This window comes from Symphalangus syndactylus, chromosome 24, assembly GCF_028878055.3.
Source record: "Symphalangus syndactylus isolate Jambi chromosome 24, NHGRI_mSymSyn1-v2.1_pri, whole genome shotgun sequence".
Lineage (NCBI taxonomy): Eukaryota > Metazoa > Chordata > Mammalia > Primates > Hylobatidae > Symphalangus > Symphalangus syndactylus.
The window spans coordinates 9,382,027-9,408,988 of record NC_072446.2 but is presented as its reverse complement, the minus strand read 5'-3'; the positions used below and the strand labels follow the sequence as shown (position 1 = coordinate 9,408,988).

The 26,962-nt window shown below is 49.9% G+C and overlaps 1 protein-coding gene across 2 annotated transcripts; it reads right to left on the bottom strand.

Moving 5' to 3' along the window:
* Positions 1–3,511: 3,511 nt before the first annotated feature.
* YTHDF1 (YTH N6-methyladenosine RNA binding protein F1) lies at positions 3,512–24,875 on the bottom strand. Of its 2 annotated transcripts, XM_055265424.2 has the most exons (5): positions 24,572–24,875; positions 24,283–24,307; positions 22,569–22,648; positions 10,960–12,480; positions 3,512–4,823 (listed from the first exon to the last, which is right to left on the bottom strand). In XM_055265424.2, the coding sequence occupies exons 1-5, from the start codon at positions 24,596–24,598 to the stop codon at positions 4,797–4,799; spliced, it is 1,680 nt and encodes a 559-aa protein (XP_055121399.1). In that variant the 5' UTR covers positions 24,599–24,875; the 3' UTR covers positions 3,512–4,796. The 2 variants fall into 2 exon arrangements, with proteins under 2 accessions (XP_055121399.1, XP_063489526.1); XM_063633456.1 differs by lacking the exon at positions 24,283–24,307 and having other exon boundaries at positions 24,544–24,875.
* Positions 24,876–26,962: the final 2,087 nt, after the last annotated feature.

Sequence of the window (26,962 nt, the reverse complement as noted above, 5' to 3'; positions counted from 1 at the left end):
ACCCCGGTTCAAGCAATTCTCCTGCCTCAGCCTCCCAAGTAGCTGGGATTACAGGAATGCATTACCACGCCTAGCTAATTTTTTTTGTATTTTAGTAGAGACGGGGTTTCTCCATGTTGGTCAGGCTGGTCTCAAACTTCTGACCTCGGGTGATTTGCCCACCTCCGCCTCCCAAAGTGCAGGGATTACAGGCATAAGCCACCACGCACGGCTTTCTCTTCTTATCATGTAAGCACTATGAAGGAATAAGCGAGGCTTTTTTTTTTTTTTTTTTTTTTGAGACAGAGATTTGCACTGTCACCCAGGTTGGAGTGCAGTGGCATCATCTCGGGTTGCTGCAACCCCCACCTCCCGGGTTGATGCCATTCTCCTGCCTCAGCCTCCCAAGTAGCTGGGACTATAGGCACCCGCCAACACGCCTGGCTAATTTTTTGTATTTTTAGTAGAGATGGGGTTTCACCATGTTAGCCAGGATGGTCTCGATCTCCTGACCTCATGATCTGCCCGCCTTGGCCTCCCAAAGTGCTGGGATTACAGGCGTGACCCACCGCGCCTGGCCGAGGCGCTTCTTTTTTATTTTTTATTTTTGAGACGGAGTCTTGCTCTGTCGCCCAGGCTGGAGTGCAGTGGCGTGATCTCCGCTCACTGCAAGCTCTGCCTCCCGGGTTCACGCCATTCTCCTGCCTCCCGAGTAGCTGGGACTACAGGCGCCCGCCACCACGCCCGGCTAATTTTTTGTATTTTTAGTGGAGATGGGGTTTCACCGTGTTAGCCAGGATGGTCTCGATCTCCTGACCTCGTGATCCGCCCGCCTTGGCCTTCCAAAGTGCTGGGATTACAGGCATGAGCCACCGCGCCCGGCACGAGGCACTTCTTTTAACTCCAGATGTGTGCACCTGAAAGTTAGCCACAGTTACGTGATGGAGCAATTCCAGACTGCAGGGAAACGTGAGCGCCGGCCGTGGGGATGCGAAGGGAGGAGGGCAGGCCACCAATGCCTTGCCCACACTGTGTGGAGTCCACGAGACGGAGACGGATACTGAGGGGAGCCATGAGTTGTGGTCTGGTGACTGAAGTCACAGAGTAACGGGGCTGCCCCGAGCTGGGAGCCGAGGTGCGGACTCCTTTCTCACAGGCCTCCTATGGTGAGATCATAGCAGAAGCCGGCCTGGGCTTACAGCTGGTCTCCGGCCAGAGAAGGCATTTCTGTCCTACCAAAGACTGCAACAATTCTGGACAGCGAGGGGCCTGGAGGGACAGGATTCAGCCCAAAGTACCACAGGCCACACGTTTCCTCCATGTCGTCCCCTAGCCTGGCCGTTTAAGACCCAATGCAGACAGCAACCTGCAGAGCCAGCCAGTAACCCACCAGAAGCCCAGAGGACACTTGAGCTTGCACCTGAGCTACCACCCAGCCCCTCCAAGGAGACTTCTACAGCCACAGGCACCTCAAACTGCAAATCCAGCTGAAGGCTTTTCCAATAGCTTGCAATTCATTATGACATTTAAGAATTCTAGCATGGGCTGGGTGCAGTGGCTCACGCCTGTAATCCCAGTACTTTGGGAGGCCGAGACGGGTGGGTTACTTGAGGTCAGGAGTTCGAGATCAGCCTGGCCGACATGGTGAAACCCCATCTCTACTAAAAACACAAAAATTAGCCAAGTGTGGTGGCACGTGCCTGTAATCTCAGCTACTTGGGAGGCTGAGGCAGGAGAATCACTTGAACCCAGGAGGTGGAGGTTACAGTGAGCTGAGATTGCACTCCACCCTGGGTGACAAGAGCAAAACTCCATCTCAAAAAAAAAAAAAAAAAGAGAATTCTAGCATGGTGGGCTTTGGGGAGGGGCAGAGGGAAAAAGGAATAGGGCTCATGTGGCTGGCTCTTAGGGAGACAGGGGTGAGAAACACTAACATCTTACAGCTCTTTATAAAGCAAAATGAGATGAAATCCCTCCCCCGCCCCCCCAATTCTCACTCCACAAACCTGTGCCTTTCGGTTCTCCCTTCCCCTGGTGGGCCTGGCTCCTTGCCTGGCACCACGAATGCAGGCAGGAGGCCCATGCACCCAGACACGGTGTCAGTTCTACAAAACTTTCCAAGTTGGCAGAGGGAGAAGCCATTGCCTCCTCCCGTTTGGAGGCCTCAGGGGAGGTGTTGTCTAGACCGCACAATCCACTATCCATTCACAAGCCAGTTAGCAACTACCACTTACCAGAGTCCCTGCCACCACCTCCCACTCTGTGGGGACAACAGCATCCACTTCTTCCACAACAACGAAACAACAAAGATAAAGCATGGCACCTGTCATCATGCTTGCCACCTTTCAGCACCTCTCGGCCCAGCATTCTAAAAGCCGGGAACTAATCTTTAAAGGAGCCCAGGACTCGAATACATGCAAGAAAATGGCATAAAATATGAAGGAATTAGCTACTCCAGGTTGAAAACACACTTCCCTAAAATAACAGCAGCATTTGGAGCTGCAGGTGGGAGCGCACACAGCCTACCTCTAACTGGCCTGTCAGAACAGACACGTTTTCCCCTGTTCTCATTTTGTGTTTCCTTAAACCAACTACTAACTTCTGGCAGAGGTGGTGACTGCCTGGGAAAGATGCCATCCTCATCTGGCCCCCTTATCTATCAAGATGCAAACTAATAAAACCAGCGGGCGGCACACCCATTTAACCTGAAACCTCCTCTTTCGCTAAAAATGGACTGGATGTGTCTCCTGGTTAATAATAAACTTTGCTGGGCAATGGAATAAAACACCAGCCTCCTCAACCGTGGCTGCTCTCACAAGCAGATGTGGTGTTCTCTGTCCCGAGAAGGCTCCAGAGTATTTGGATTAAGGACCTGGATACGCAAGTCCTACTCTTAAGAATTAACATTTCCTCCCTACCCTCAAATGTAAAACTGGAAAAATTAAGAACTCTATATTTTGCATTCTCTTAAAAATTCTCTGTTAAAAAAATCTCTTCACAGGCTGGCTGTGGTGGCTCACGCCTGTAATCCTAGCACTCTGGGAGGCCGAGGTGGGCGGATTGCCTGACCTCAGGATTTTCTGGGCTGAGGCTAATCTTGTGTAACTTTATCACATACTTGTCAACTTCTGCAGATGTACACAATGTGCATTTCACTGCTTGTAAATTTTACCTCAAAAGGAAAACAAACTAAACAGGTATTAAACTCTTATCACATAAAAAATAAGAGGCATTGGAGGATGAATGGAGGGAGACGGTGGGGAGCCAAGTCCGGAAAGGAGGAAGCGGTGCCCAGGTGCTGCACGCGCCACTGCGTCTGCACATTCGTGTGCTGAGGGGGGGGTGATGGTGCTATGTAGTTTATAGTCTTAAGGAAATTAACACCTCCCTCTTCCAAAGCAAGAGAACGAGAATCCCACACCTTGAGAAACACAGGGGGCTTTCTATGGTGACTCCCCGAATGGCTTTGCAGCTTAAAAAGCTCCAACACATAAACTCATCAAGTAGGGTGAAGAATGAGGTGACACCAGGCTTGCTAAATAGTATTGTTTATTAAGGCTTGTATTCTCCTAGAGGAAAAACCCAATGTTGTCCAGGACTCCATTCAGGCAGTAACAGTTCAGAGGAAGTGGCACACTCTAAATACAAGTCTAATGATACAGCTGAAACGTTAACTCAGAGGGTCTTTTGGAGCAAGTAATTTTCAGAAAGTGTCTGCTCTCTAGGACAGTAAGGGTCCTCTACAAGGGCACGTGCAGATCCAGGCGCTGGAGCGTCAGGCATGGGCACCATTTTCATGCTTCAACTCAAACTCCAGGTGGTAGTGAGCTCAACGGTCCCTCATTCCACAAAACATGATAGCAAATTCATTTTCTAAAAAAAGTTTTGTTTTGTTTTTACCCATTCAACAGGAAAAAAAAATTAGACACACACGGTGAAATTTACAACCAGCAGCATCATCCATCACACTGTCTGTACTACCAGATCCTATACTTAAAGCTCAGCATTATTGGTATAAAAACTTATACCGGCATTAGGATTCTTAAGAAAAGGGGTAAAATTTAAAAAGATGTGCAAACAACGAAGAATGCCCGAACCTGAACCAGACCTAAAGCACCTTCCAATTCCTCCACACATCATGCCCCAACACCATCCAGCCCAATCGGACACCAGGACAGTGAGGGATGGGCGGCTGTCCAGTGGGCAACAGATCTGGAAGGAAAGATTTTCCAAAAAAAAAAAAAAAAAGTGTCTGCCAAATTTAAAAAATTAAAAGTTATCTGTCTAGTAGAAAAATCAAATGGGTAAATTAGCACTTTAGACCGATAACAGATAATAAAATGACAAATCAGAATGAACAAAAAATCATTAACCTTTTGATTTCAGTATTTTCCAGAGATTTTATCAGAATACTGTAAATGACAAAATGACTCATGGTTTCTTATGTTTGCTATAAAGCAATAAAGGGATGAGAAATATGAAGTCTCAGAGAACAATATCAAATGACTGAATTTAAGAACATAATTTCTGCCAAAATAGATGCTTTGTTTTTAAGGATACTTATATTTCACATTAGATCAGTCTGATTGATAAGCTGACAAAAAAAATACTCCTTTATTAGTGACTTCTACAAGATTATAATACATAGAAAAAGTACAAATAAATGCAGATCCATCTCGGCAAAAATCAACGACAAGAAAGGCAAAGATGCAACACTCAAACCCCCGCACGGACGACACACTGGAGCTGACCAAGCACACGTGTTTTAAACTGTTTTCAAAGTCAAACGTTAGAACATGTAAGAAACTGGTTCGCCCTTATTGTTTGTTTCGATTCTGCCGTTCCTGTAAAAAGAAAAGACAAGAGTTGAACGCAGAGTAACCACACCAATGAATCCCTCCCAAAAGTGAGATCCAAGGCTGCCCCTTAGCAGCACCTGCAAATCTGGAGGCGGGACCCTGAATGGTACCCAAGCCACACCAGCAAACAACTCTGAACTGCACTGGGGCCTGCTCTATGGGGTACTGGCCACACTGGGCATGGCATTCTCCCCAGCCCCTCTACCAGGAGAAAAGCATCAACCACAATGGTCACATGGGCCACCTGTCTGCTGAGAAGCCTCACTTCCCACAGCTGTCTTCCCCTCATGTGCCACTATCATTCCACATGGAAAGACACTTAGCAATGTGAAATTCTCTGCACTCAGAGGGAGGAGCTGGCATGCACCAGGCTCTCAAGGAGGCCAGGGAGATGGAAGCTGTTCTTCTGTATTTTATCTCATTTAAACTTCTCAGTGGCTCAAAGGACACCAAAATCCTTCCAACTGGCTAACAAGGTGCTGTGTCATGTGGTTCATGGAGGGCAGGAGGACCCTTCCCACTCCCCAGCGCACTCCCACGCCAAGGGGAAGAGCATGCCCCTCCCCACTCCCCCATGGCGAGACTGGCTCAAAGCAAAGCTCCTCTGACCAGGTTTGCTGCCCACTCCCATAAGAGAATCATCTTTAGAATGTGCGTGACACACAAGCTTGAGACTTACGCCCGAATCTTTTCCCACACTGGCCTCCCTGAGTAGCAGGGTCTAGAAGCCCCTTCAGTCTCCTTACAAGGCAGCATCCAAAGACGAAAATGTGTGATCTAAGGGGCACACGCTGCGCCGCTCAGCTCGAGAGATGTCCCAGGCCGAGTGTGGTGGCGCACCCTGTAATCCCAGCTATTCAGGAGGCTGAGGCGAGAGGATCGCTTGAGCCCATGAGTTTTCGACTGCAGTGAGCTATTATCTGCCCTGCACTCCAGACTGGGCAACAGAGAGAGACCCTATCTCAAAACAAAAACAAAACAAAAAGATGCATCCCAGGCACATCCACCCTCATCTGGCCCCCTTATCTATCAAGATGCAAACTAATAAAGAAAACCAGCGGGTGGGACACCCAAACATTTAACCTGAAACCTCCTCTTTTGCTAAAAATGGACTGAATGTGTCTTCAGGTTAATAATAAACTTTGCTGGGCAATGGAATAAACACCAGCCTCCTCAACTGTGGCTGCTCTCCTAAGCAGCTGTGGTGCTCCCTGTCCCGAGAAGGCTCCAGAGTATTTGGATTAAGGACCTGGATAGGCAGGTCTTACTCAAGAATTAACATTTCCTCCCTACCCTCAAATGTAAAACTGGAAAAATTAAGAACTCTGTATTTTGCATTCTCTTAAAAATTCTCTGTTAAAAAAATATCTCTTCACAGGCTGGGTGTGGTGGCTCATGCCTGTAATCCTAGCACTCTGGGAGGCCAAGGCAGGCGGATTGCCTGAGCTCAGGAATTTGAGACCAGCTTGGTCAACATGGTAAAACCCCACCTCTACTAAAAATACAAAAAAAATTAGCAGGGTGTGGTGACGGGCGCCTGTAATCCCAGCCACTCTGAAGGCTGAGGCACAAGAATTACTTGAACCTAGGAGGCAGAGGTTGCACTGAGCTGAGATTGTGCCACTTCACTCCAGCCTAGGGGACAGAGCGAAACTCTCAATCAATCAATCAATCTCCTAACAAAAGAGGTATTGCTGTTCCTAAAAAGTAAATACCAATCTCTTGAGTTCAAATGGCTGATGTTAAAGCCACTCATAGGGAAGCTCCCCAGATCCCCATCTCCCCTCAGCCCTCATAAACAGCTACAAAGTTTAGCTTTAATGTTAGTTTAAATGTGCTCTTTAAAAAATACTATTCCTCATAAAATTTCTCAAAAAAAAAAAAAAATGACAAAGAAGTACAGCTTTCTTTCGAGGAATGCTCACCAAGCATCCAGGAAATGCTCATGGCCTAAGATTCTCTCTGCTCTTTACTTAGTTTCCAAAGTCAAAGAGCCACTCTGCTGAGCCGACCTGGGGGTCGACGTGGGGTCGGGTCAGGGGCACCTGCCGCCAAGGCAAGGACAGTCAGTCTGAGGAACGAAGCAATGCTCACAGTGTGGGACACTCACCACTTTCACTGTTTTAAGCTAAGAAGTGGCCGTTTCTAGGTTTTTTTAAAACCAAAAAATGTATCAACCCAGGACTTGGTCTGACTCTGCTGCCATAAAAGCTACTGCCGTCCTAAGAAATCAGTATGTTTCTAAATTTATAGCTGGACAGCAATCTTGCAAAATGCTAACTCTATTTCACTTTCTCAACACTCAACTTGTTTATGACCTTTACAGCAATGGGGCCAAACTCTAAATGATAAAGAAAAGGTGGGTCTGTTCTTCGAAGTCCTGAGAGAACCTTGAGAAAACTGCCCAGGGGGCTCCACCAGCACAACCCTACAATTCTCTCTTCAGTACACTACTTTGTTCCTAAAACTGCACTGACTCGGCCGGGCACAGTGGCTCACGTCTGTAATCCCAGCACTTTGGGAGGCCAAAGCGGATGGATCACGAGGTCAGGAGATCGAGGCCATCCTGGCTAACACGGTGAAACCCCATCTCTACTAAAAGCACAAAAAATTCGCTGGGCGTGGTGGCGGGTGCCTGTAGTCCCAGCTACCTGGGAGGCTGAGGCAGGAGAATGGTGTGAACCCAGGAGGCGGAGCTTACAGTGAGCCGAGATCACACCACTGCACTCCAGACTGGGCAACAGTGCAAGATTCTGTCTTAAAAAAAAAAAAAAAAAACTGCACTGACTCTTCATGGGAAACCCAGAGGGAGAAAGCATTAGACACCCAGAGTCTCAGCCTCAAGACACCTAAGACTCCAATCCTGGATGAGCCACTAGCCCAGCCCATTAAGCACAGGGCCTACAGCACCTTGGCAGGCAGGGACAGCCAGCAGCCAAGTCCAGTCTGGGGACCTCCTCAAGGACCACCTCCATTTCTCTACAGTGCCCAATAAGCTTAAAAGATATTTGACACCAGGTACAGTGGCTCATGCCTATAATCCCAGCACTTTGTGAAGCCAAGGTGGGAAGACTGAGCCCAGGAGTTCAAGACCAGCCTGGGCAACATAGCAAGACACTGACTCTACAAAAAAATACAAAAATTAGCCAGGCGTGGTGGTGCACGCCTGTAGCTACTCAGGAGGCTGAGGCAGGAAGACCACTTGAGCCCAGGAGGTCAAGTCTACAACAAGCTGTGATTAAGTCACTGCACTCCAGCCTGGTAGATGGAGAAAGAACTGTCTCAAAAAAAAAAAAAAAAAAAAAAAAGCTATTTGAGGCGGGGCATGGTGGCTCACACCTGTAATCCCAGCTCCAGGAGGCCGAGGTGGGCGATCACTTGAGGTTAGGAGATCGAGACCAGCCTGGCCAACATGGCAAAACCCTATCTCTACTAAAAGTACAAAATTTAGCTGGGTGTGGTCGTGGGCACCTATAATCCCAACTACTTGGGAGGCTGAGGCAGGAGAATGGCCTGAACCTCGGAGGTTGAGGTTGCAGTGAGCCAAAATTGCACTACTGCACTCCAGCCTGGCTGACGGTGAGACTGGCTCAAAAAAAAAAAAAAAAAGCTATTTGAAATTCCACTAAACATTAACAAATCAGGTTCTCATTTGTCACTTTTTTTTTTGAGACGGAGTCTGGCTCTGTCGCCCAGGCTGGAGTGCAGTGGCGTGATCTCAGCTCACTGCAAGCTCCGCCTCCCGGGTTCACACCATTCTCCTGCCTCAGCCTCCAGAGTAGCTGGGACTACAGGCGCCCACCACCACGCCTGGCTAATTTTTTGTATTTTTAGTAGAGACGGGGTTTCACCGTGTTAGCCAGGATGGTCTCGATCTCCTGACCTCGTGATCCACCCGCCTAGGCCTCCCAAAGTGCTGGGATTACAGGCGTGAGCCACCGCGCCCGGCCTTGTCACTTTCAATAAAATGAATTAATGTTAACACTGACCCACATGGGCCCAAAGTTTTCCAGCTTGGCTAACAGTTTAGGGGAGGGTTACCAAGTTCCTTCCAATGATGCTCCACCAACGGCTCTGTCGGACTCGCCCTGGAGCACCCGGTGGTTTGAAGAACACTTGGATCTTGCCTGCAGGCAGATGCCCACAGACCCTGCAAGCCACTTACCAAGATGCTTACCATAACCCGACACAAAAAAGCAGTTATCTGAGGATCAAGTTTTTATAATGCAAGTTGTAGGACACTAGAATTTTAAAAACACCAACCAGGTCAGGAGTCCGCACACTTTATGAAAACCCAAGTATTACAGTATTTAAGAAGAAAAACTGTGTGCGCACACACACACAGCCAGCTTCCAGTTTAGCCAGCTAAGGACCTAAAGCTTCATTAGCAATTATCCCTGCAAATTTAGCAATTCAGTATTCATTTTATACCTAAAAGAGCAATGTCTGTAATCCCAGCTACTTGGAAGGCTAAGGCAGGACAATCACTTGAACCCGGGAGGTGGAGGTTGCAGTGAGCCGAGATTGCGCCACTGCACTCCAGCCTGGGCAACAGAGCAAAACTCCATCTCAAAAAAAAAAAAAAAAAAGCTAAAACACAGAATTTCAGTAACTAATTCAGAGTTCAGTAACTGGAAATAAATGACATCCTATTCTCTTCTCACAAAAGAGAGGGACTGATACTTTTCCAAAGTTCTACAAGCCCGAAGTTGTTCAGGACTTGCATAATCTAAGACTGCAGACAGTGTAGGCGGCTCTACTCTATACATCCCTATATATGCCATGTACATGCCTTTCTGCCCAAAATACATTAGGACACTTGGTGCTCACAGGTGAATAATTCCTTTAATATAGAGAACTGAAAAAAAAAAACACTGAAAACCCACCTATTATCAACTGACATTTCAGGAAGGGATATTTTTTAAAAAGCAGGAGAGAATCTCAGAATGAACTCTCTCGAATAAAGGAAACATTATCAAGTATGTCAGCATCATCATTTTCCCATTGCTGGTTCCAGTTTATGGGCATCTGAGCGCTTCTGAAGAGCAAACACAGTCCCGTCGGACATCACATGACAGCACAGACTCAGGAGTTTGGCTACAAGTATCCCAGGAAATCAGGACTGTCTCAAAAAGGCCCAGTCAATGGATTTTTGATATAGGCTCCATATTTGTTATTATTTTTTTTTTTTTTTTTTGAGACGGAGTCTTGCTCTGTCTCCCAGGCGGGAGTGCAATGGCGTGATCTCGGCTCACTGCAAGCTCCGCCTCCCGGGTTCATGCCATTCTCCTGCCTCAGCCTCCCGAGTAGCTGGGACTACAGGCGCCCGCCAACACGTCCGGCTAATTTTTTGTATTTTTAGTAGAGATGGGGTTTCACTGTGTTAGCCAGGATGGTCTTGATCTCCTGACCTCGTGATCCGCCCGCCTCGGCCTCCCAAAGTGCTGGGATTACAGGCTTGAGCCACCGTGCCCGGCCTATATTTGTTATTATAAAATGTCTGGATTCCAAACCTACCCCACCACCACCATTTTCTTTACGACCTAGATGGAGTGAGTTTGTTTCCAAAAACTGCAGGATACTGGGTTTTTTAAAGAAAAATAAAGCAATGACCTCCAGATCAAAGACCAGAGATTCCCAACTACTGAAGGGCAGTGCCCTGGGAAGCAAGGTCCCTTGGCCAGGTGGGGTCTCGATGCCCTACGTGCCCACCGCAGGGCTGTGTGAATATCACCTAAGTGTTCCTCATGGACAGAGGCTAGGAAGCACTGTTCCAGAAAGTATCACAATTCAAAAAGGAGAGGAGAAAGTTACCCTCAAATTCTTTGGAACAGAATATGTACATTGCGGTCCCAATTATTCAATTATAATTGGAAAGTGATCAAAGTCGTTTGGTGACATCTACTCAAATACCATCACTGGTTACTAGCAGTACCCTCTGCAGGGAAAGCCCACGAGGCTGCCAGGACCTGGGCCCGCCCACCTGCAGCCAACTGGGAGCTGCCTGTCACGAGACTCAGCTCAGCGGACCTGCCGCATCTGCTCACCACCAGGCCACCTGGTCTAAGTACAGCACCAAGGACACACCTGCATGGCAGCTGCCTGCAACACCCAGCCTCACCTTGCGCACCACCTCCTCCTCCTCCTGGCGCTTCTCGTAGTGAGCAAAGTCGTCGAAGATGGAGGTTGTGTGCTTGTAGGAACTGATAATTTTCAGCACTTGTTTTGCTTTTTCTAAGGGCACCTCCTGGGTGTCCCGGGAGTTTGTGACCGGTTTGTTGTCGTTATTCTCCAGTCTGATGTGCCGGAGCTGGTTATTGGGCACATCCTTAACAAAAATCCACTTGACATCAAACTTCCCCTTCCACTTGTCCTGAGACCAGACCCCAGCACTGGTGCCGTAGTCCACGGGGGACTTCATCTCGGCCACCCCACAAAAATGCCCACTCCCATTGACGCTGAAGAGCAGGTAGACGGGCCCCTTGCTGCTCATGCAGCGGAAGGCGCTGTCCAGGCGTTTGTTGCCGTGCTCTGTGCTGCACCAGATGGAGTACTTAATGGAGCGGTGGATGTCATCCTCAGAATAGCTCTTGATGATGAAAACACGCCCGCTTTTCAGATTCCAGTCAAACTCCTTAGGGTTGTAGCTGTGAGCAGCCTTCAGTTTTTCAAGGACAGGGTGGGATTCGATGCTGGGGGCAGAATTAGGCTGGACATTTCCAAGAGAGTTGCTATCACTGCCAGCCCCTCCACTCTGCCCAAACGCTGCATTTCTGTTGCGTGGGGCAACCCAGCGGGTCTGGGATGGCTGCTGAGGGCTCTGATACTGCGGTTGAGCCAAAGGTGGGGGCTGTGCTGGGAGAGGCTGAGCCACCTGCTGGGGCTGTGGAGCAGCCTGTGGAGAGGGTGCCTGTTGGGGGACTGGGGCCTTCGGCACAGGCCCCTTGTTATCCCAGGTGCCAATGTCCATATTATGCTTTATGGGTGGAGGGGGCAGCGCACCCCCCATGACAGGCCCGCTCTTTGTTTTCATTTTAGGCTGTGGTTTTGCAGGCTTGCTGGCAATGGCAGCCCACGAAGTCGGCTTTGAAACTGGCATGTTCACATTTGTCCCACCGTTGCCAGAAAGGACACCAGTCAGTGCCACGCTGCTGACGACGGAGCCCACCGTCTTGACAGCAGAGGAGCTGACGTCCCCAATCTTCAGGCCAACCATGCCCTGCTCCAGGCTGTTCATCCCAGGGGCCTTGCTGAGGGTGTCGCTGTGAAAGCCTGGCTGCCCATCAACCACGGTGCCACCCAGGGAGCTCGGTGGGTAGGTGTAGCTGCTCCCATACGCGGAGCTCTGGGTCTGCTGACCTTGGGACCCACTTGTCCCCCATGCTGAGAACGCAGGGTTTTCAGGGAAAAAATTAAACCTGTGCTGATAGATGTTGTTCCCCAGGCCCCCAGGCTGCCCAAAAACAGCATCGTGCATAAAATGATGGTCTCCGTTACTGAGCTGTCCATAGGTGGTGAGGTATGGAATCGGAGGGTCCCCTGCAGTGGACCACGGAGCCTCATTGAGGGAGTAAGGAAATCCAATGGACGGCGGGTAATAGCTGGACAGGTAGGGGTCGCTCATTGAGGGGTAACTGTTACTCTGCAAAAGCAAACGTGACAAGTTACACCACTTCCACAACACGAGGAGATGCTAAGAATGCCAACCGCCTATCGCTTAAGCACAGGTGGAGCAAAAAACAAAACCTGCACAGCACGGGGCTACTCCTTCCAGAAGGAAAGCTGTGGTCGCCAATGTGAGAACCAAATCAAAGACAGAAAAATTAATAATGAACACAAACCAGGGTGTCGTCTCAAAATACGAAGCATCATTTGCAAGGCTCTGAATTCAGGCTAAATGACTAAGCTAAGCCTCTCTAGAACTGGCAAGGTAGCAGCCCCTCCCTCTACTCTTACCTACAAAGGAATCCAGAGTTAGGAATAAACCCCTGCCTGCTGACAACAACGCTTAAGACAGACACGGACGGCATCATGGGAACTGCTTTGTAAGGCAGAGATACTTCCATTGGCAAACCAGGATGTGCAGGGCCGTGAGGCAGTTTGCTCCAGAGAACAGACCCCAAGCTCGCTGATTACTCAGCAGGCCCTGGGCGCCCACCTCTGGGCCTTGACATTCCTCCTGGGACACTCTCCCATACCTGGACCAAAGCTCTCCCAGAATCCTTCGAGGGTGCTTCAGAGGCTCCTTCCACACACCCTTCCTAGCAGACGGCCCCTGCCTCTAAGTCCAAGGGGGTTCACATTCCCATGATTTCCTGGGCACAGTGTTGGGCTCTTGGAGTAGGCCCCTGCACAGAGTGCCCTGGCTGGCTCCAGCTCCTCAGCCAAGAGAAAGCATCCGAAGTGTGGACTCTGCGCTCCAGGTGCAGAGCAGCCCTCGCTTTGGATGCCAACTCACCTGGGCTTCCTTATGAAAACATGTCTGTGTGGTGACTGGAACCTCAGAGAGTGGTTTCAAAGTGACGGAACCATGAGGCAAAAAGTTCTGCTATAGAAGGTGAGTGCCTGAGCGCCCCATCGTAGGGGTCTCTGAAGAGCTGCCCAAGGCACAAATTTAGACTTAGGGTCAGCAGTTCTGGGACAGCATCTCCTTGGAGAGGCTCAACCAAGGTCTGGTCATGATTGGGACCCTCCAACACTGCCTTAAAATGGCTTTCGTGTGAGGTGTGTCTGTATGTGTGCACACACACACATGCACACAGGCGGGTGAGAAGGGGTCCAGTGTGAGGTAAGAAGGCTCCCGCCTAGATGCATCATCTAAGAGTGCCAAAATGCTATTACAGAAAACAGAGCAGGAAGTAAAACACGGAGCTCTCCAGTCTGTGACACCCGTTTTCGGATTTTTAGTTTTCCTGCTCCCCTCCCCCGAGTCCCCCAAGTAACCAGAAGGTTCTACATAAAGAGAATATGCTCCAGACCTCATCTCACAACCTCATCCCTGCCACATTGAACTTTCATGATGGCATCAAAGGCCACACTATGAAGGATAATAGCACCCAGTCGGGGACACCAGGTGGGAAGGTAGCTGAGGCAATGAGGGAGACTGTGGGATCCCAGACAATGAAACAGGCCTGCTTCACTGGAGGGGTGACCACAAGCAGCTCTCCCTGGGGGCAGTGCCCCAACACCAGCCAACACTGGTGGACTAATGAACCGGTGACCCGGCCACCACTTCCTGCCTCCTGCTCCCATCCTAGAATACCCAGGGCTTCAGAAATCCAATTTATTTTCTAATTTTCTTCCTGTTGACTTCCCCACTTGTGAGCAGACAATTCCAGAACTCCCCCCCACTTTTTTTTTTTTTTGAGACAAAGTCTCACTCTGTCGCTCAGGCTGGAGTGCAGTGGCGCGATCTCAGCTCACTGCAACCTCCGCCTCCCAGGTTCAAGCGATTCTCATGCCTCAGCCTCCCAAGTAGCTGGGATTACAGAAATACACCACCACACCCAGTTAATTTTTGTATTTTTACTAGAGACAGGATTTCATCATCTTGGCCAGGCAGGTCTCGAACTCCCAACCTCAGGTGATCCACCCGCCGCCGCCTCCCAAAGTGCTGGAATTACAGGCATGAGCCACAGCGTCTGGCCCTAGAATCATCTTTTAAAATGCACTAACTGCTGTTTCCTTGTAATACAAATTTGAGATTCTGGGGGTATAAGAAGACAAGTGGGATGCTATCAGTGTTCTACAAACACGAGATTAATCTGAGCTTATTCTCCCTCAAAACAATTTCCATGATGCTGGCTCCTTTGCTGCAGCCTTTCCCTCGGGAGCTGCCCTGGCCAACAGGCCCAGACAGGACAGTGAGCGAATCAGGGGAGCGGTCTGTGCACAGGACTTGCTCCTTGAGTTGCTGGCCGCAGGTGCCTTCAAGGACGGCAGGCAAGGGGACAGTCCCCCCCACAGGGAAGCCAGCCCTCCTCCTCCCATTAGCTGGACACATGCTCCTCAGCAGCGCTGCAATCACAACACATCTTCCTTCCCACGCAAAAAGAGCAGATGGGAAAAAAAAGACCTCTACAGCTGTGTGGTGTTCTAATCCACTCGGCCACAACACCAACCAGAGGAGCCAGGCACAGAAACAGATGCCCAGGGACACTTCTGACTTATACTTAAAGCCTTAACTAAGACAGGACATCACTTACCACATGAAAAAATGCACATTACGTTAAGCATGTAACATCCCTGAAAATCCGTTTTAAGTACTAAATGGACACACCTAGCACACAGGCCTCAGAGAGAGCCCACAAATGACCCATCCAGCTTCCCTCTACCCAAGGTGCAGGGCCTGCAGTTCCAGCCAGTACTCTGCAAATCCTTCGGCTCCAGATCACCACCATTCACACCCTGAGCCACAGAAGACGGTGATGCTCATCAGCTCTGCCGGCAGCCCTAAACCCTCCTTACACTTTCTGTCCTCACCGGGTTCCACGGCCACACAGGCAGGCTGGATATAGTGACCTGCGGTCCTGTGGGCCGGATTTCCATTTTTACCTCAATCTTACTGACAGCCCATTTCCTATTAACATCTGCCATCTTTCCTCCAAAACTCTGAAGGTAAAGAAGCAGGTTAATTTGTAAAGCTACGTGAAGTCAGTCGTTCTGTACATAAGAAAACCTGGAGATGCTGTCCTCCACCTTCTTATGAGCTACATGTCAGGCTGCTGACCCACACTCCTTCCCGGTGAGGGAAGCTGTCCCAGTCACAGTCCTGGTCACAGTGCGTGGGCAACAACTGGAAACGCACAGTTTGGGCTGCCTGGAAAACACATCCAGCCTCCTTTCAGGGCCTTTGATCTCCCTTTGTCTCACGCACAGCCAGGCACAGGTTCAGCGCTCACTTGCTGCCAAGTGCTGGAGGTGAGCTGTGCTGCTCCCTCAACACTCCTCAGCGCCACGGCTCCATGGGCACTGAGTTATGAGTGTGAAAGTTTACTTCTCAGGGATATAGTTGCATTAACTCCGGGCACGGTGGCTCATGCCTGTAATCCCAGCACTTTGGGAGGCTGAGGTGGACGGATCACGAGGTCAGCAGATCAAGACCATCCTGGCTAACACGGTGAAACCCCCTCTCTACTAAAAATACAAAAAATTAGCCAGACGTGGTGGCGGGCGCCTGTAGTCTCAGCTAATCAGGAGGCTGAGGCAGGAGAATGGCATGAACCCGGGAGGCGGAGCTTGCAGTGAGCCGAGATTGTGCCACTGCACTCCAGCCTGGGCGACAGACCGATACTCCGTCCCCCCACCAAAAAAAAATTCAAAGCTTGTTCTTAACACATTACTACCTCTGAGCAAGCATATTTTGGTCCTCGTAAATGAGTGGCAATAAACAGATCTTTTAAGGACAATACAAGCAAAACCACGATCCTGCTACTCTGCAGCCGCCTCCACAGAAGACTGCTGAACACTTTCACATGTTAGGCACCACACTGCAGCCCCTGTGGAGAACTGAAGACCTCATCGAAGAAAGGCTAACACATTTTTGGCCAGGCAGTGGCTCTGACCTGTAATCCCAGCACTTTGGGAGGCCGAGGCAGGTGGATCATCTGACGTCAGGAGTTTGAGAGTAGCCTGGCCAACACAGTGAAACCCCATCTCTACTAAAAATACAAAAAATTAGCTGGGCGTGGTGGCACGTGCCTGTAATCGCAGCCACTTGGGAGGCCAAGACAGGAGAATCGCTTGAACCCGAGAGGCAGAGGTTGCAGTGAGCCGAGGTTGTACCACTGCACTCCAGTCTGGGCAACAAGAGCGAAACTCCCGTCTCAAAAAAAAAAAGAGAGAAAAGAAAAAAGAAAAAGAAAGAGTAACACGTTTCAAAGGCAAAATCAGAGTCCCCTGACAAAGGAAAATACAACTTTAGATTCTTAAGCCTCCTCCTGTGACTAACTTAAAAATGATAAAAGAAACTTTAAATAATCAGGGAACATATTATCTCCAGGTTATTTGAAAATCCAAACAGTAAAACACAAAAAAGCCCTAACTCTATATTAGAACTAGGCCGGGCGCAGTGGCTCGTGCCTGTAATCCCAGCACTTTGGGAGGCCGAGGCAGGTGGATCACAAGGTCAGGAGTTCAGGACCAGTCGGATCAATATGGTTAAACCCCGTCTCTACTAAATCGGGCATGGTGGCAGGCACCTGTACTCCCAGCTACTCCGGAGCCTGAGGCAGGAGAATCGCTTGAACCTTGGAGGTGAAAGTTGCCATGAGCCAAGATCACGCCACTGCACTCCAGCCTGGGCGACAGAGTGAGACTCCGTCTCAAAAAAAAAAACAAAAACAAACAACAAAAAAGAACTAAGAGCAGTTTTACATATTTACTCAAATTTAACCACATTAAAAAAGAAACTTCCATCCAAAAGACGAGAACCATTTAAGTTGAAGTTAAATGGTTAAGTTTACCTCCTATATCCATTTTTCTGAGATGGAGTTGGAAATGACCAAGAGGAGAGACTAGAAGGAGAAGAGGAAAGGGTCCCTTCAGAAGCCCAAGAGGAGCAGAGAGAAGCATTTGCTTAATAAAAAACCAACAAACAAAATAATTAATTACATAAAATGGAAAAGTACCAAGGGTACTGCTGAAAAGTGAGGGACTGACACGGCTCCTGGGAACCAGCTCTGACCAAGGACTGGGAACAGGCCTACCAAGATGACCTGTGGTTCTTCAGGAGAAGCCTTAGGGAGCACAGAGAAAATGTTAGAGGAAAATAACCGAAAAACCCTAATTTACTTACTTGGCTGCTCACTTTTCATATCTGTTTTCAGGACTGGTCCTTCTGAGGCTGCAATTTCAGCCCCTCAGCTGGTGGCATCAATATGCAGAGACAGCAGTTTCTGACAGAATTTCTGCATTTGTTTCAGCAACTTGCCAGTAAGAAGCATGTTAAGATCCCACTATGTCCTTCCAGCTGCGTTTCTGGGAAGCTGTTGTGATGGCAAATGCCTACTTAGCAGGCACTGCCACTGGGTATTTTAAGGAAGCCCATATTTTTAGATGCAGCCACAAGAAACTGACACTCCCCTGCTGGCCCTCAGGTCACCCTGGGCCCACCAGAGCTGCCCAGGCACAGCAGCAAGCCCTGTGCCAAGCATCTCCAGGCTGTTCTCAACGAACTCCTAGATGCTCTGATGAGGCATTGTGTTCAGTGAAAAAAACCACCCAAAACCTGATGAGCAATTTCGTCACTGTGTGATCAGTGTACTTACACAGAGACATGTGAGCATGGAGGCAGTATCCTTACCACACACTGAGGCTGTAATCTGTACAGTGTGTAACTGTACTGAATAATGGAAGTAACTGTACCATCAATGATAAGTATCTGTGTGTCTAAACATATCTAAACACAGAAAAGGTACAGTAAAAATACGGTGTAAGCAATCAAGAATGGGACACCTGTACAGAGCACTTACGGCAAATGGAGCAGGTAGGCCTGAAGTTGCACTGGGTGAGTCAGTGAGTGAATGTGAAGGCCTGGGCCCTCACTGGACACCACTGTCACCTTTAGAAACACCGTCCACTTAAGACTACACTCAATTTTTAAATTTTCCTTTCTTCAATAATAAACCCTAGCCTACTATAGCTTTTTTACTTTACAAACTACTTTTTTAAAAGCTTTAAAGTTTTTGACTCTTTTGTAAACACAAATGTCATATAGCTGTACAAAAATATTTTTTTGTTATATCCTTATTCCATAAGGTTTTTTCTATTAAATTTTTTTTAACTTTTTGAACTTTTTTGTTATAAATGAAGACATGGCCAGGCACAGTGGCTCATGCCTGTAATCCCAGCACGTTGGGAGGCCGAGGCAGGAGGACTGCTTCAGCCCAAGATTTCGAGACCAGCCCAGGCAACACAATGAGACCTCATCTCTACAAAAAATCAAAAATAAGGCAGAAAGATCACTTGTGCCCAGGAGGTCAAGGCTGCAATGAGTCACCACTGCACTTCCACCCAGGTGAGGGAGAGACCCCACCTCAAAACAAAACAAAACAAAAAAACCAAAAACCCAAAAATACACAAAAAACACACATACTAGCCTAGGCTTACACAGGGTCTGGATCTTCCACCTCCACATCTTGCCCCACTGGAAGGTATTCAGGGGCAACAACACGCATGGAGCTGTCATCTCCTGCGACACCAATGCCTTCTTCTGGATTCCTCCTGAAGAATCTGCCTGAGGCTGCTTTACAGTTAACTTTGTTTCTAGTAAGTAGGTAGAATATGCTCTTAAAAGTATAGTAAATACATAAAGTAGTAACAGTTGTTTATCATCAATTATTACGTACTGTACGGTACTGTACGTAACTGTAGATGCATACTCTGGTATGACCGGGGCAGTAGGTTTGGTTACACCTACTGCAGCACCACAGGCACATGAGTAATACACTGCCCTAAACATGGTAGCTCCAACATCACCAGGTGACAGGAATTTTTCAGCACCATCATAATCTTATGGGACCACTATCATATTGTAGTCTGTTGCTGACCAAAACTGCATCCAGCAGCACAGGTACAGGTGCCATCTCCCCCATGCCCAGATGGCCTTGGTAATTTCTGTCAGTGGGATCACAGCAAACACACTCAGTCTGTTGGTCAGGGAGTGTGCAGGAAGCCTGGGGGCCAGCGGCATCTATTCCCAACTCAGGCATCATGCCGAGACAGTGTCCTCTAAACTCTGAGCAGGAACTGTTCTGGGTCATTTCACAGTCTTTCCTTTCAGAAAACAACAGAGAACTGGGAAACCAGAAGTCCCTGAGCAGGCAAAGCCTTCCCTCTCTGAGGGAAGGACCCCCACCACACGGCAACAACCCCTCACAGCCCATTACAAGTTAAACCAACCTAACAGGCAGACATTCTCCTAAGACTTTATAAACCATTCTAAGTATTACAGTTTCACACAAAACACAGGAACCACAGTAGCCTCCAACTGGCTACTACAAACCATACCTGGATTTTTCTCTTTTAAGTACCCAGGGTTAGGTTGGGCACAGTGACTCATGCCTATAATCCTAGCACTTTGGGAGGCTGATGCGTGTGGATTGCTTTGAGCCCACGAGTTCGAGACCTGCCTGGGCAACACAGCAATATTTCGTGTCTACTAAAAATTTAAAAATTAGCTGGGCGTGGCGGCACATGCCTGTAGTCCCAGCTACTTGGGAGGTTGAGGTGGGACAATCACCTGAGCCTGGGAAGTCGAGGCTGCAGTGAGCTGTCATCACACCACGCACTCCAGCCTGGGCAATGGAGTGAGACCCTGTCTCCAACAAAAAAAGACTCAGAGCTAATGGATATGTCCACTGTCTTAACTGTGGCCATGGCTCCAGAGGTATGTCTGTGTAAATCAAAAGTTATAAAACCATACTGTATATTCTACATATGGAGCTAAGACACCCACTGACACAAAAATAATTGATTTGTACAGAAATCCTCCCAAACAACACAAAAGCTCCGACTTTATAAAAATATTTTTGGCTGGGCACGGTGGCTCATACCTGTAATCCTAGCACTTTGGGAGGCCAAAGCAGGAAGATCACTTGAGCCCAGAAGTTCAAGACCAGCCTGGGCAATATAGAGAGACCCTGTGTCTACAATCAATCAATCAATCAATCACCAGGTGTAGTGGTGCACGCCTGTAGTCCCAGCTATTCAGGAGGCTGAGGCAGGCAGATTGCTTAAACCCAGGAATTTGAGGCTACAGTGAGCTATAATCATGCCCCTGAACTCTAGCTTGGGTAACAGAGCAGGACCCTGTCTCCAAAATATACACATACACACACACACACACACACACACACACACACACACTCTTAAGTGTACTGATGCAACCTCCCTCCCCCTTTATTGGCTAAAATTCAGTACATAATACCATTAAAGTACTAAAATAATAAGAACGCACTAGAAAACAAGATATTCAAAAAATCAGTTAACTTCCTGCCATTACCTCCATGCAAAAGCCCATCACTGAAGTCAAGTCAGTTCTGCCCAGAGGAGAGGCAGATTCTCAGAAGGCAACCAAGAGACAAGAAACAAAAGCAGGGTCGGAGTGGGGAGCGGGGCTGCCAAGGCTCCACCTGTACAAGGTTTCTTGGTCTCTAAGCTGCTTGATTCGCCAAGTGCAGTAGGAGGGAGGGGGATGAAGGAACATTCTAAGAAGTCCTAAGACACCTCAGAAAAGGGCAGACTAGTTTTATTCCTTCACAGAGAAGAGGTGAAGCCTGGTTTTACTTTAAAGCAAACATGCCCAGTAGCTGAGGGCTACTTGGAGTGGCAGAGGAAGGAATGTGAATCACAGCACACGAAATGGAGCACTCAGAGCATCTGCTTTGTGCTGTCCCATGAGGCCTGCTCACCAAAGTGAGGAGCTCACAGAGGTGCAGCCCCTCATCCAAGCCACCGGCCTGGAGGTAGGAAAGTGAGGCAGGGGAAGTCTGGTTCCCGAGTTGGACTCTTAAACAGACACCGCTTCTCTTGGGAGCTTTGCTGCAACAGTAGCACAGAGGAGAGACAGCAGCTCCCAGTAGATTTTAACCAGGGCAATTGTATCCCCCAGAAAACATCCACCAAGACACTTTTGCTTGCTACAACTGGGGATGGGGAGAAGGAGCTGCTAATGGCATCTAGTGGGTGGGAAGCCAGGGAGGCTGCTAAACATCCAACAATGCACAGGACAGCCCCCAAAACAGAATGTTCCTGTGCAAAATGTCCACAGTGCCAAGGCAGAGAAAGCCTGAATTACCTAAGAAAACAGGGCAGCTATGACTCACTGGGCCCTGCTGTATCAGGTACTGTCTCAGTGCTTTATGTGCAGCATCTGATGTCATCCTCCCAACAATTCTACAAAGACTTACTACTCTCTCTCTTTCACAGAAAAGGAAATTGAGGCAAGAGAAGGCAAGCCACAGACACAGGCCAGTCAGTGGTGGAGTTAAAACTGAAATCAGGCCAAGCGCGGTGCCTCACGCCTATAATCCCAGCACTCTGAGAGGCCGAGGCGGTTGGATCACCTGAGGTCAGGAGATTGAGACCAGCCTGGCCAACATGGTGAAACCCCGTCTCTACTAAAAATACAAAAATTAGCTAGATGTAGTAGCGGGTGCCTGTAATCCCAGCTACTCCCAAGGCTGAGGCAGGAGAATTGCTTGAACCCGGGAGGCAGAGGCTGCAGTACGCTGAGATCACACCATCGCACTCCAGCCTGGATGGCAAGAGTGAGACTCTGTCTCAAAAAAAAAAAAAAACAGACTGAAACCCAGGTGGCGTCTGGCTCCACAGTCGCTCCACAGCCCAGCTCTTAGCTGCTTCCCCAGACCACAATTCCAATCATCCAGAGCTAAAAATAACCAGGAAGCTTCAGAAACACACACACACCTCCACTGCGTCAAAGGCAAGACACACCACTGACCCACAAACACTGGAGCCAACTAGACCTGTCTGCATCCCGGCCCCAGTGGGATGCTGCCTCCTCCACGGGGAAAATCATTTTCACCCCACTCATGCCCAAGGTTAACAGGAGGCACATCTTCATGAGCATTCTATCATTTCTAATACTTCATAGTCTGCTGCTTTGTTGTTTAGGTTAATTTAAAAATCAGAAATGACAGTAAAGGTGTGTTACAAAACAATTAAAATCAACTTAAAAACAAATATATGCTAACAAAATAAACTCACCTGATTTGACTGTCCAGTAAGGTAGGGCTCAAAGTCATTGTCATGAACTGTATCCTTCTGATGTAAAGAACCATTTTGTACTAGAACAAAAAGTTGCAAAATATTACCCTCAAATTTTAAAAGATTACTTTTAAGCATGGAAGTCAAAGTCAGCAAAGTCTATTTCCATCTATTTCTAGCAGAAATTATGCTTTAATTTTAAAAGGAGTACAACCGGTATAGAACTGATGTTTACACAACTAATTAGAAGGGGGATAGGAAACTTTCAATAATTTAGGCTAAATTTTAAATAAAGGCTTAATCATAATTTGGGAAGATTAACCAAATTAAGTGTTAACACATAATGCAAGGAACACATAATCAGGGTGAAAACTGACATGGTCTAAGAAGACTTATGTGTGGCAAATAGAAGTGGAGCCTCCAAAAGCCCAAATGCAGAATGTATGCCCAGATGTATGGAGAACGGAGGGAAGAAAACTTAGGAGGCAAGGGGCTGCACTGAAGGACTGTTGGGAGCTATTATCTGACTCTCCACAGTGAACCCCAAATATCTGAGACAGGTCTCAGTCAATTTAGAAAATTTATTTTGCCAAGGTTAAGGACACACCCATGATACAGCCTCAGGAGGTCTTGACAACATGTGCCCAAGGTGGTCGAGACACAGCTTAGTTTTATACATTTTAGGGAGACATGAGAACAATCAATGTAAGATGTACATTGGTTTGGTCCGGAGAGGTGGGACAACTTGAAGCAGGGAGGGGGCTTCCAGGTCATAGGTAGATAAGAGACAAAGAGCTGCATTCTTTCGAGTTTCTGATTAGCCTTTCCAAAGGAAGCAATCAGATAAGCATTCATCTCAGTGAGGAGGAATGACTCTGAGTTCTGTCTTTGTCCACCCGGAATTTCCTTGTGGGCAAACTGTGGGGGAGGTATGTAACTTTTTTTGTCTTAGAAGCTATCTTTTTCAGGAATAAAATGGGAGGCAGGTTTGCCCTCAGCAGTTCCCAGCCGTAGCCTTCTCCCTTTGGCTCAGTGATGTGGGTGCCCCAAGACCAGTTTTCCTTTTACACCACTTACCTTCCCACTGTTATTATGCTCAGCCAGAAAAACCAAGTAAAGGTAAATAAAGTGCTGGGCCTTTTCCAATCTTAAAACACGATGAACCGTATTTGGTTACACCTGAGCTGACACACAAACGGGCTAAAAAAGTGTGCCAAGTAAACGTGAAGTGTCACTTAACAGTTTTCACACGAGTGCGCTCTGAAGGTTTATCCCAAGCCATAATGTCACAGGAGATGCTAACACGCCTGGAAAACAGGGGCTGAAACTACGCGGGATATGGAGCTTAGCCTGCAGAACCTCGGACTGCCCCTCTCCTAGAGCAGCCCCTGCTGGGCGGAAAAAGGCAAGTCGATCGTCGCCTGCGGCCATGTCCACCCGGCTCTCCTACCTCCCCTTCCCCAAAGCAAATCCATGATCATGCAGTGGGGAGAGAAGGACCCAAATTACTCTGAGCAATCATTTATTCACTTCTTGAGAAGCCCCTGTCTTCGACCTGTCAAATCTCCCAGAATCGTCGCACAACCTCAAGTTTTATCTCCCTGAAGCTGGCGGAAGAGAGAAAGTTTCCGGTTCCAGACGCAGCTTCCTGGACCGTTCCTTCCCCGTCCTCCTCCACTCCAGCCCGCGCCGGCAGTCCCGGGACTCCGCTCACCTTTATTATCTTGTCCTTTTGTTCTCTGCACCGCCGCAGGCCGGGACGTGGGGTACACACAACCCGGGAGAAGAGGGAAACACAAAGTTATTCACCAGAGAACCGGTCTCCAACGGGCCGCGAGCTCCGCCGGCCCCGAGGCGCGATCACGTGCGACCCCGGCCCCGAGACCCCGGCCCCGCCTGGGCCCGGCCCCCGCGACCCTGGGCTCTGCGTTCCAGCCCCAGGACCCCAACCCAGACCGCGCGACTCGGCCCCGGCCGCGGCCCCTGTAACCCGGCCCTGCTACCTGGGTGTCCACGCTGGTGGCCGACATGCTTCATGAACAACTAGACGCCGGGCCGGGGCGCCCGCCGGCTCGGGCCTCCCCCAGAGGCCGGGCCTGTCACCCTAGCTCGCGCGGCCCCGGGCCCCGCCGCCAATTCCCCGGGCGCCGGCCGGGCGGCGGCGGCGGCTGCTGGGCGCGCGGGCCCCTGGCGAGGCGGCAGCGACGGTGAGCCCGGGACGTGGACGCGCTGAGGAGGCGTCGACTCCAATGGCGGCGGCGGCGGCGGCGACAGCGGCAGCGACGGTGGCGGCAGGAGACGAGACGGCGCGGCGTCAGCGTGCACGCGGGGCAGGCCGGGAGCCCTGCGCCGGGCCGCCGCGCTTCGCGCCTGCGCGCTGCCGTCTTACGGGACGGATTTCGCTCTCAGGTCCCAGTCTCGCGCGGCGGGGCGGGGACCGCAGCCGGCTGGGCGGGGAAGCCCTGAGCCGGGGAAGTCACGTGGGGCGTGTGCCGAGGCGCCGCGGGGCCTGGCGGGAAGGGGCTGGCGGGCTGTGGCCAGGTGTGCGCCCTCCCACACACTCCGGCCACAGCCGCACCCCCGACGCGCTACGGGCACTGAGGCCTCTGTGGTTTTCCCCAAGGTCCGAAGACTAAACGCTGTTCTGGTCCGACAGCCGGGCTACGGGTCTGTCCGGGGTCGGTCTGCCCTTCCCCCACACGCAAACAAACACCTGCCCGCCCAGAGCTCTGAGCCCCCGCGTGTTCCAGGTCGCGCGCCCCGGCCCTTGCCGCGGGAGCTGCGGGCTTTGTTCGCTTTGCGGCCCTGGCCTTCAGCTGCAGCGGAGCCCTGGGCCCGGTCCCGGAGGTCAGCTGTTCTGTGGATGCACCCCTGGATGTGCGAGAGGCTCGCCGGCTTATAACCAGGTTCTCATGTTAGATTCTTGACCCCGATTTCATCACCAGGAGGAAAACAGACTTACAGCAGTGCTCTGTGCCCCAGCCTAGGCCAGGCCAGGGGACTTCTCGTCTTTGTTTGAGGATGGACAGCCCCTTCTTAGCTGCAGCTGTGCAAAGAGAGCCCAGTTCTCAGTTCCTAACCCCTCAGCATCCCCAGCCTGGACGCCCTTCTGGTCAGGTGTTGAATTTCGCTCCCTGCAGCCAGTATCCAATCCTGCCACTCTCGTGGCTGACTCCCTGCAGAGGCTTCCAGGTTGATAGTTTTCTTTCCAGCTCTGGCAGGTGTAACATCTTCACGTGGCCTGGATCTGGGTCCTGCTGAAGGAGAAAGACCTGGAGTGGGGTGTCAGGCGGGCTGACGTCAAATGAGTGTTTTCCACAAAGTGGGCCCGGGCAGATGCGCTAAGCAGGGTGAACAGTGACAGCAGGGACGGCAATGGAGTCCCAAGACGGCTCCCAGCCTGGACATCCGCATCAGTGGGGCAGCAGACAGCCTCTCACACTGCTGCAGGAGGAGGTGGAAACTGCCCCCAGCAGGCCGGTCAGCCACAGAGAGGACTACTGCTCCAAGTTGCTCATCACCAGGTCTCCCTGGAGCCCTGCCTCGCCTAAAGCTGGGGAAAGCAGGCTGGGCTTGTTTCCCTGGAACAGAGCTGAGGGATGTCTGATGCCCTGAGGATGAATCTGGATCCACTGGGACTTTGATGTGTTTGGGCCATGGGCAGGCATCTCAGGCCAAGATGAAATCTGTGCATTTGGGGTAGATCCGAAAATGAACAGCGCGTTTCCAGGATGGTGGCAGACATGGAGAAGATGTGTGGGGATTGTAGGGACAGTGGGGTTGCTGGGGGCACCCTGCCACCTGCCTCTGTGATAAGGCCTGCGCATCCTGGGCAGGCCCTGAGTGCCTGCTTCCCAGGACACTGAACTGTTTGGCGGCCATGACTGCAGCAAGGGGGTGTCTAGGTGGTCAGAGCAGACCCTCAGACTCTTGGAGCCCCTGTCTGTTTTCTCCCCCAGCTCCCAACCCTCGGCCAGGACGGTGCAGTGGTCACCACTGGAGTTCAGAGCCTTACAGCCAGTTACAGTGCCTTCAGCCTCAGGCCTCCTTTCCTCCTCTGTGGTGAGGTAATTACTCCCCTTTCACAGGATGAGTGTGCGGAAGAAACGGTATGCAGCCCTTGGCGTCAGGCCCGGGCTCTATCAACACTGGCTGTTACCTGCTGCCTTCACCCACAAATGCCCAGCCAGTCACAGGAGGCAGCGCTGGCCCTGCGGGAAGTGGCCACTCCGAGCTTAGGGGCCTTCTTAGATGGCTGAGTGCCGGCAATGCAGGACCCTGGAGGTGTTTCAGTTTCCTGGAGCTGTCTTAACAAAGTACCAGGAACTTGGGGGCTTAAAATAATGGCAATTTATTCTCTCCCGGTTCTGGAGGCCGGAAGTCTCAGATCAGTA

What these genes read in the sequence shown, in the direction of transcription:
- YTHDF1 (XM_063633456.1), bottom strand. Translation starts at nt 24,598, where the DNA reads ATGTCGGCCACCAGCGTGGACACCCAGGTAGCAGGGCCGGGTTACAGG. An exon ending in TTACTGGACAGTCAAATCAG is followed by an intron (nt 12,481 to 22,568) that starts GTGAGTTTATTT and finishes TTGCTTTTGCAG; the next exon opens with AGTAACAGTTACCCCTCAAT. An exon ending in AGGAGGAGGTGGTGCGCAAG is followed by an intron (nt 4,824 to 10,959) that starts GTGAGGCTGGGT and finishes TTCTTTTTACAG; the next exon opens with GAACGGCAGAATCGAAACAA.